Source organism: Hippoglossus stenolepis, chromosome 12 (assembly GCF_022539355.2).
Source record: "Hippoglossus stenolepis isolate QCI-W04-F060 chromosome 12, HSTE1.2, whole genome shotgun sequence".
Lineage (NCBI taxonomy): Eukaryota > Metazoa > Chordata > Actinopteri > Pleuronectiformes > Pleuronectidae > Hippoglossus > Hippoglossus stenolepis.
In genome coordinates, this window is record NC_061494.1 from 7,862,095 (window position 1) to 7,872,861 (window position 10,767).

At 43.5% G+C, this 10,767-nt stretch overlaps 1 protein-coding gene across 1 annotated transcript; it reads left to right on the forward strand.

Annotated features, from left to right (window-relative positions):
- Nucleotides 1–334: 334 nt before the first annotated feature.
- Nucleotides 335–3,401, forward strand: LOC118118661 (transmembrane protein 121). Its single transcript, XM_047342234.1, has one exon. It carries the CDS (start codon nucleotides 1,867–1,869, stop codon nucleotides 2,815–2,817), a length of 951 nt encoding a protein of 316 aa, XP_047198190.1. The 5' UTR covers nucleotides 335–1,866; the 3' UTR covers nucleotides 2,818–3,401.
- Nucleotides 3,402–10,767: the final 7,366 nt, after the last annotated feature.

A 10,767-nucleotide genomic window follows, 5' to 3' on the forward strand; every position in this document is an offset into this window, starting at 1 on the left:
CTCACTCCCATCCCCTCACCGGATCACTTTTCATCCCTGCACCTCGAGAAAATGCCCGAAACCTTAATGGGCTCCTCAAAGACGAAGGAAAAGCAGGGCTGTTTTTTTTCTCTCTGGGAGCCCAAGAAATTTGAAACAGCCCAAGAAAAGAGGATATCAGCACAAGACACAAATGTGAATAGAAGAGAGGGATGTGAGCGAAGAAGAAAAAAGGTTGAGAGGGAGAAGTTGTGCATTCAGCTAAGCTGCAAAAGGCTGGCTCGTCTTCCCTCCCCTCCCCGCCTTTCTCCACCCCCTGGAAAAGTGTTCTCTCTCTCTCTCGCTCTCCCTCCCTCTCTCTACCTCTTTTCCCTCTCTGCAGCTGTGGTCTGCTGAGCGTCACCTCCACACAGCAAGTGCCTTTACTTGAGCAGAAGAGGGAGAAGGAAGAGGAGGGTAGCTGCGAGGCAGACACACACAGAGAAAAGAGAGAGAGAGAGAAAACCCAGGAGTGTGTCTGCACGCACCAGAGGAGCATCTCTCTGACTTCGCAGAGAGGGCTGAGAAGTGCAGAAGAGAGGGACGGGCAGAGAGAGGCAGGCGGCGTTGGAGTATCACAGTGCCGGTGGTGCTGGCAGAGCACGTTGAGTGGAGACGACAGGGGAATCAGAGCTGCTGATACCGGTGTCCCTGGCAAAAAAAGGCTGCTCAAGCAAGAGACAGCAAACGGCGCAGTGGCCAGGATCGAGCCAGGGGGCAGCATTTTACAGCCACAACGAAGCGTTGAGACCAGCTGAAACCTGCACACACACACACACATGTAGAGGAACCCACATGCAAACAGCTGAGAGAAGAAGGACACACACACTGCAAGATTCAGCACATTGAAATTTACAGGTACACGATATTTCATTTTCTTGTCCGGGGATGGTGAATGCTGGAGAGGAAAACTTCTGGAGAGGAGATTCGCTTTTCAGCAGGACTAGTTTTTCTGCTAACTTTACCATTTTTTCCTTTTTCTGTTTTTTGGAGTTGGGGGTTTAAACCTTCTATCTGAGCACAACACAAACTAACCTCTCTTCTCAGTTGCAGAAATTGAGAGCAGTGTTTGTGATCATTAAGATGCCTCCTTGTGATTCAGTCTGAGAAGGAAGTGGATTACGGCAGCAATATTTTGGGGGATTTCTCTTTCGTGTGAAAAGAAAGAAAAGAAAAACAGAAACACATCCCTGACTGGTGGATTTACGGCAATCGGAGAAGGAGAGGATCCTGTGCGTTTTCTCCTCTCTCCCCCTGTGGATTACAGATGGGCTTCGTGATCTCCCCGCGCATTCTCATGGATGATCGCTCGCTGCCAGTCATTAGGATAAAGTACAAAGAGGGACACAAGTGAGTATTCAGCTGGATTCTTATCTCTGAGGCTTAAGCCTGTATGAATACAACGGTGCGGAGAGTGTTATGAGAGCACATTGCAGCAACTTTTTCCTCTTTTTGATAACAGAAATTGGAACTCGTTGAATAAACTGCTCAATGAATGCTTATCAGGGTGTGAAAGGCAGACACCTCCTGGGATTTATTAATTTTTTGCACAAGTGAACCTGTATGTTTACAGACCATTTGCCAATGAACATCATTTACTAAATGAGGGGTACTGTCTACCCGGCAGGTGGCTTAGGCACAAGCGCAGATTGATTGAAGTGATCTGTGAGAATCCTATTAATGCATCCTGGATTCTGTCCAAGGCAGAGGCAATGGAGGGGAACACCACTGTCTAGCAGCACTATCTGATCTGCCTCCTCACTGGACAAACAGAGGACCCGTTGCACTCCCCTCCTCAACAACACTCCTCTTTCTCCTCCTCCCCTCCCCCCCATCAACCAAGCAAGGATGGTACCCCCACCTCCCACCAACAAGCCCCACGTGTGCCTCTCCACCATTCTGATCATGAGCAGCATGGCGCTGATTGACGCCTACCTGGTGGAGCAGAACCACGGACCACGCAAGATTGGCATATGCATCATGGTGATGGTGGGAGACATCTGCTTCCTAATCGTGCTGCGTTACGTAGCGGTGTGGGTGGGTGCTGAGGTGCGCACGTCTAAGCGAGGCTACGCCATGATCCTGTGGTTCCTTTACATCTTCGTGCTGGAGATCAAGGTCTACTTTGTGTATCAAAACTACAAGGCGGACAGGAAGAGCTTGGACGCTCTCGCGAGGAAGGCGCTAACACTTCTGCTGTCCATCTGCATTCCGGTGCTGTTCGTGGTGCTGGTTGCTATCGACCACATGGAGTACGTGCGCGCCTTCAAGAAGCGCGAGGAGATCCGCAACCGTCTCTTCTGGGTGGTGGTGGACTTGCTGGACATACTGGACATCCAGGCCAACCTGTGGGAGCCTCAGAAAAAGGGGCTCCCTCTGTGGGCGGAGGGCCTGATGTTCTTCTACTGCTACATCCTCCTGCTCGTGCTGCCCTGCGTGTCCTTGAGCGAGATCAGCATGCAGGGCATCAACATCGTGCCCCACAAGATGCTCCTGTACCCCATCCTCAGCTTGGTGACCATCAACGTCATCACGCTCTTCATCCGCGGTGGGAACATGATTCTGTACCGGGACGCCAGGGTGTCGGGGATCCTGATAGGGAAGAACGTCCTGGCCATCATCCTAAAGACCTGCAGCTTTGTGCAGTACAGGAGACAGTTGCAGAGCGCTCCTCCCGCCTTCGGGGTCGAGCTGCAGAAAAACTCGGTGGCCCACGCTCGCCCCGCCCCCACCCCCCCTCAAGTGGTCATGCAGGACCAGACGCCCCTCCCCGAGGTGACAACTTGCGAACACACATGACAGAGCGGCGAGCCGAATCCTGGAGACGGCGATGTGAATATGTTTGACCCTCAGGACGCTGGCAGGGCACAATGTTCCGCAGCTTTAGGGCATGTGAACTCTCATGTGGACACACAGGAGACCTTCACCTCCACTGCTTCATGGCACACAGGACACTGCAGACACTTAGAGCAGAAGACAGAGCAGTGCTATATCCAAAGCAGTCATGGTGCAAAATACAGTATCCCTCGTGAGTTTGTTAAAGCATTCAGTGAATTCAGTTAACTGTGTATTTTTTCTAATTGTACAAATGAAAAAAAAGGCCACTACTGCAAGATCAGAGGATATATTTTCAAAATGTGTGTTGTTCTAATCTTGACTTTAAGGGTCCGTGTGCTGTGGTGTGTTTTTTCTGTTGCTCGAATGTTCTTAGTAGTCCGGGGCTTTAACGTGACAAAGTCAGAAGGTGCAACCAATGAGAGCATCAACGTAATTAGAATGAAAACAGCAGTTAAAGCTTTCTCTTGAAAGACGTGTGTTTTTATATGTGATTCTTTGATAAAGTATTGTGTACAAGATAAAGGCTTTATTGGTCTTTCACTGGCTGTAAAGGTTTTTTTTCATGGAATCATTTAAAAGTTATTGGACCGGTTGAGTATTGTTAACTTTTTAATTAAAATTCAGCAAATGTACTTTAATTAACTTCGGTAGCAAAAGGAAATAGACAATGATTTTTTTCCCCACTTGGTTCACTCTTCAATTAGAGACCTCTTAATTGCTGAAGTGGTGCCTTTGCAATGTCATTAATCGTGAGTGAGATCCTCACATACAGGGCTTCTTATTTTGAGCCAGAGGCACATGTGAATATATATTCAGTTGTAGGGGTTTGATCACTGATGGGTGACTGGGCGGCGATGCTGCTGTAGCACACTATGTAGGACAGAATACTCAACCAAGGGGCAACGCTGCAGATGGAGAATGATTCCCAAATAAGGAAACCTGTTTAATATCCTCCTCAGGCGCTCGCTGCCTATCTGTGCTTGAGCTTAGCCGTGGCAGCAGATCAGTCAGGATAATATGATACAGCACAAAAATAAAATAATAACACTGACACAGGGGCCACAGTAAAAAAAAATTAGAGTAAGTTTCTTCTCTTGTACTCTCACTCAGACTGCTTGCATAATTTAGAGCAGACTGGCCCTCCATGTTTTTGAAGGTGTGCAGAAGCTCTTCCAATATTTTCAACTGTGCAAAGCACAGCTACAGGAAGGTGGCAAGATTTCTGTGGCACACACCAGACTACCACAGTGAGACTGCTTTAGCCAGCATTATTCATCTGTGTTGTTGGCTTGTAAAGTTGCTTCAGCAATTTTGACTCTTTGATACACACTAATGGATTGTATTGTTTTTACAGGAATGAAAGGGAAAACATTCATCCTTTAGAGTTTTACTTAAGGACAAATGTTGACGTTTGATGACATTATTAAAACTCTCATAAAAAACAGCCTCATTCTAGTGTGATCGACCCACAATTCAAGAGGTTTGTACACAATATGCTGCGGTTTTATAGAGGATGGTATTAAATCAGTATAACCTGACTTTACCCTTGATAATCTTCACTGAGTGTAAACCTGACATGTGTTTGCACCAGAGAGGAAACTATCGCTACAAATAACTCAACACTTTGATTTTCCTAAGACTACCAGGCATCTCACAAGGCCATTCTCACTGGAAGAACAATCCTACCGTTTTTACATTAGACAGTTCATATGGTGTATTTGCTGGAGTTTGGTGAATGTAGAAAATGTGATGATAAAATATCTTAGAGAGTTGCAGTTCAACCAGCAGCACTACATTTATTTCGAGGTACATGACTGTTGATGCCGGATTACAAAATACAGTCATATACGGTCCAAGAAGGGCTTATATCTATCCCAGCATGCAATGCATGGAAGGAAAAAGGGAAAATCATCTATGACAAACATGTGGACACAAAGAATGTTAATGCTCAGACTCAAACCTGAGTCCTTCTTGCTGTGATGTGACACACTGTGACTTCAATTTAAACGCTGCCTGTGTAAAACAGCTACTTTACATGTGAGTGAGGATGATGGCTGAGTTGCCGCGAGTCCGACCAGATGATGCACTTCAGTCACACACCAAAAGCAGATGGCTGAAGAAGTGATAATGAACTCGTTTTGGCTCAACCCAAAAGCCCTTTACTCTCTGTAAACTACAATGTGTTGATTCCTTAGTGTGTTACACCAAACGTTAGCACAAGTTAATGATCGTGACCTGCACTGTACACATTACTCTTCTACTACTACTATATCTGATGTTTACTAAACTCAATGTTTATCAGCATTTTCTTTTATCTACAGTTAGTATCAACCACTTATTAGGATATGACTAGTGGTTGTATACATTTGTTATGTCCACTAAAGAGGTTGTGTTTTCATCTGCGTTTGTTTGTGATCAGGATTACACAACAATTACTAAACGGATTACCACAAAACCGGGTGGGAGGATGCATTATTGTTCAGGGAAGACCCCTTTGAATTTCCATGCAGATCCTGATCAGGGAAGTGATCCAGGATTTTTTTTTTCTCTTTCTATGACATTGCAAGATAAGACGTTTTTCAACATTTTCATAGATTTTTGCTGAAAAAGAAAACTCAGGCATATTTAGGGGACTAATATTTATGAGTTTTTTAAATTTTGGGCTTTAGCCTTGTTGTAGCCATACTGGGTGCCATTCTAGTTTCTGTCTTGTGAAGATGATAAGAACAAAACGATGACCTACTCCTGTGGGGGCTACAAGTGGGCCTGTGGGCATTCTCCCCACCCGACCGTAAGCACCATCCCACCTCACCCGACATCGCCCTTCCCACACTGCCAGATCCTGAATGAATGTTGCATTCATCTGTGATGAACACGTTTTTTTTTAATGCATCGCAGTCTCGAATGTTAATAAACCGGGGGGGAGGATGTTGGATGCACCTCCCCGCTTTACCAAATTAACACTGACAGAGTGGCCTGCACCAAACAAGCAAGACTAACGTCGGCAGTAAATTCACAACTCGACCTTCAGCAGTCTTGGAGCCGGTAAACAAATGTATTTTTCATGGAAGGCATGCTATAGCGCCAGGAGAACAAACCGGTTCAGAAAATAATGCTCATCAGGTATTGATTCTCTTGTCTGGAGGGTGACTGATATTAGATTTTAAAAGACCACTTTCTTCACACAAATAACGGCAGTTTGTTTTGTCGGATGAAGCGGAGGGGAGCTTGTGATGCTGCTGCACAAAATGTGGTTCTCTGTAATGCTGAAACTTAAAGCTGCGCACCATCTTTCAAACAGTGGAGGGGTCGGTTCACGAGGGGTCGGTTCACGTGTCAGTGAATGCCTCAGTCAAAATTTGTCGAAGCTTTGCACATGGAGAAAAGGTCACAGAGTTATTGTGCACAAAGAGTTTGACACTCAGCTGATTCCTGCTAAACATGCTTTATGTACACAGCTTTTCCAAGGACATGCACATTAGCTGTGGGCAGCATTTAACATCCTTGAACAATTTTGATGAACAATTACCCATCCCTGCATTGAAAACACTTGTGCAATTTTATCTTTATTCCCCAGCACACTCAATCTCCATATTACCACCATTGCAGGGTAATTATACAACTGTTTCCTCACATATACCCTTTAGACACGCATGTATACATTTTATGAGAGGAGATCTGAGGGCAGAGCTGCGACTCGCGGCGCCTCCGTACCAGGGAAGGTCTCACTATCTTGCACTTGCACAGTTCAGAGAGGATTAAGAACAGCTGTGAAGTGTGAACCCGGCGGAGGATCAAGCCTGTGACAGTATGATCTTACTAATAATCAGGTCGCTCTGCTGGACTGCCAGCAACTTTGAGCCGACCCAACGGGGGAACCCAGGTGTTGGAGATGAGAAGCCGGTGGCTCCGGGCACTGTGAAGAGCGGAATGTAAATGTGAAGGCTTTCAATATTTAAACTTGGCGAAGGTTTTTTGAGATCTGGCCTCTAATCCCAGCGACTCTGTGAGATTTCCATCAGGCGTTGTTGACCTATAAAAGGATTCAAATGGGTTTTTCTCTCTGCTGCGTGCGGGGCTTATTCACAGGCACCTATTTATATGTAAAGGTCTTAGTCAAAGTCCCTGAAGACCTAAAGGAACATTTCCTCTGTATAATACATATTGTTAAAAGAAAAATAATCATAAAACATCTGTGATTGTGGTTATGCATTTGTTATTCACTTATGTAGTATAAATTGTGACAAATATAAAGAGCCGGTTTTTTCATCCTTGTTTATAATGTTTCTTTGTTAAGGCAACAAATAAATAAAAAAATCACACTTCACCCTATGGCAGGAAGCATATTGTCAGTTCCACCACCTGCAGTCGGCCTGGTCTGCTCTACAACACCTGTCAGTCATTTTGATGAGCTGCCTGTCTTGAAACGGGGTCTACCTCAAGGCTGAAGGAAGTATCATAAGAGAAGTCACCACAGGCATTAATGAAACAGATGGTGATGGCAGGAACATCTGAAACAGCAGTGATGTCGTGTGTCTATCCACCAACATTGCGAGATTGAGATGTTCAGCATGGGATATAACATCTGGTAAAGCTGTTATAGAGGATATTGTCTCATATTTCTTGTGATGTTAGCTGCCCTTACTTGATAACACTTGTAATACTGTGGCTGCGTCGGCGAGGGCCAGTGTCTGTTAATCTGCTGTTCTAAATTTCCCTCAGCATGCCGCTGGCGTGACAATGACTACAGCCTGACAATTACAACAAAGCATTCATCTCTAGTTTGAGGGCAGTTTTCGGTCCTGAAAGATTAACTGGATCCTCACACAGGAGATGAAATATCCCTGAGAATGAAAACTGGAGCAACACTGGGTAATAGAACTGATGCTGTGATGTTTAATAGTTATTATGATCTACCTACCAATTCCACAAATGTCTGTCTGTATGTGAAATGCATATCACAGGAAATGTTTATCTTACCTGCTCCAGGAACTCCAGTGTCGAATTTCTGCGATTTGGACACTCGATACCTTTAATATTAATAAAAACTTAATAGGCAGGCGACCAAAGCTCTGTAGCACTCAGTGGGATGGGGCCGTGTGCCTTAAGTCTGTGGACAGTTGAACGTGTCTTCTTCTACGTCCTTGGACACACAACAGCAGTGGTCAGCAACTGGGTCAAAATTGCATTTTGATAATCGGATCATCTTTATTACACCCAACATCGGACTGACACAGACATCCCAGGAGTCGCTGGTGCTGATCTCTGTCATGGCAACAACATTCATAGAATCACTTCCTCTTTAGTGGTTCGTCTACAAAGTAAAACCACAAAGTTTGTTTTGTTGTTGCAATGGTTTACATCGAGATAATTAGCTTTTATTTTGAAAAGCTGTGAAATTGGGTCTGAAAATTGTGTCCCTTGCCTCTGAAATATCAGACATGCAATGTATGAAAAAAATAACACCAATTCAGTAAATGAGTCAAACTTATCTACTGCATAAGCCACACACACGGACAGTAATTAAGCAAATCCAGTTTCATTTTATGAAAAACATTGACTATAAAATATTCACTGCAGATAAACCAGGTAGGATGAGCAGTTTGACATTTTCTAACTTCACTCTGCACCATAGACTGTTTATAAAACACTCTGCACACAACGTCCTGTACACAAATAATAAAAAGTGACAGTATATTGTAGAACTGTTGAGGACTCACTAATGACAAGGAATAATTCTGAAGTCGCCCTGGAGCATAAACACAGGACAAGAGAACAGGAAAGTTTAGAACAGGCTATGCACTAGTTTGATTAAAATGTCTACATGTGTTTTCAGTTAAGGTTAAATCTTTAATGTTAAGATAAGTGGTGGTTTTATAAGCATCTGGCCAAGAAGCAGTTGTCAGTCTCAGATGTTTGCGTCAGGCTGCTTGAGAAAAGCGAGAGCTGTTTAACAGGACAAAACATTAACATATATTAATACGCATGCAGTTCCCTTGAGGAGGGCATTTCTGAGAGCTGCTTTTGGTTTAAAATGCTGTTGACTTTAATTTGACAGGCTGTCAAATGATGTGGAGACTGAGCTGATGCCCATGCATGGATTTTACTAGATGGCACCTCATGTCAAACTATTCCTTTAGGGCAGAGGGAAAACCTAATTATACGTCTTAACTCATTCAGTGAATCTCCATCTAATAACCCCGCTGTCATGCAAAAACGTCAGCAGAATATTAGCTGACGGATATGTTTTTCATTTCAGAAGTGTGGTCCATCACAGTATATGGGTACTTTTTTTTCCTGGTATCAATGATAACACTGCAACAGTAAATTCACTATAGATATATATAGATAGGACAACACATTTTCTACAACAGAGACACCATTTATGTTATTATTGCATTTTTCTATGAAAACAAGATGTCTGCTGTGAGAAAGGTCTGTTATGTGAGTGGACTATTACTTTCCATGTGGGGGATAAAATGTGATCATTTTCAACTCCCTCCTGCTGCTAATGTTAGTTCAATTACCAAACTGGCTACAGGTGAAAGAATAAGTAATTTCAGATGGCAAATATTAATGTTCGGAAGCCAGAAATAAGGAAACTGCTTATTTGTTAACCTCTTCCTACAACCCAGGGCCTCCTGTTTCTATAATTACCAAGTACAAGCAAGCTTTGTTTTGTGCCTGTCAGTGTGTCCCATTGCTACAAAAACATAGGCTACATCCCTACTGCTGTGTTTTCATTTGAAAGCAATATTTTTAATCTAAAACGATCTTTGTCCTCACAAGCGAACGAATATCACACGACCTCTCATGTATACTGGGCGTGCACCTGCCGGTTTAAACAGGGAGCATTTGGTTGTTATTTGCAGAATAACAGCTCTTCTCCCACATGTAAGCAGTGGTTTCATTGTAAAATGTAGAATTTAAGTGCACAACAGCTGTTTGCAAGGACAACACATTCAGTCATTGATTATCCATATTGCATTTTACATAATACCTCATCACCAACAGGTGGGAGTTACACCAGAGGTTTTACTGCTGTGACATGTCAGAATGTCTGTTGTGAATGAGGTCTATAAGAATCCACTCTGCAGCACATTGTCAGACAATGTCAGCTCGTTCTTATCATTGTTGGCCCGCACATGGACTTTATGAACGAGTCTCACGGCTCTCATCAAAGCCCATAAGCTGATTCCACAGAACGTGGATAGATAAGCCAAGTGTACATTACATGTCCGGCACAAAATAGCTGAAACAAACTGGTGGCTGGTGAAGAATCATCTGAACACCTACATATTTTTCTCTTGAGCCGCTGAAGAAGAAAACAGACGTAAAAGGTCAGTGAGTCTTGGACTGCACATCAACCTCCATGCCCTTAATTTCCACTGCAGTACTATATCTTAACGATGAAAAGGCCATTTCTCACTTCTGATGTCTCGTCTGACTTTTCTTTTTCTCCAAAGGGTCTGTACGTCACATCAAATCACAGCAAACATAAGCCTGAATGAAAATACGTCAGGAATCAATAGAGGAACAGTAATTCAGACTGTTTTGACGCCTGGTGCCTCTGCTCAACAGATCATTAGTTAAAATCTGGGTTTCCATCTCTCATCAGGTCGGTCCTCCCAACCAATTAATCCACTATTATCTTTCAACTATCATCCACCCAGGAGCCGGTGATGTTTAAAGTGGATTGAAAAGATAAAAGAAAATAAGATGGGTAATTTGTTTAATTTTGTTGAAATCCTTGAGAGTAGTGCATTTAAATATCAAGAGTCGAAACAGTCATCAACTTTATAATTTCAAATTCAGCAGTGTTATAATTCCTCCCATTAATATTAGCATTTTGGTCCAAGTGAAATATAGTAGAATCAATCTATCTATCTATCTATCTATCTATCTATCTAT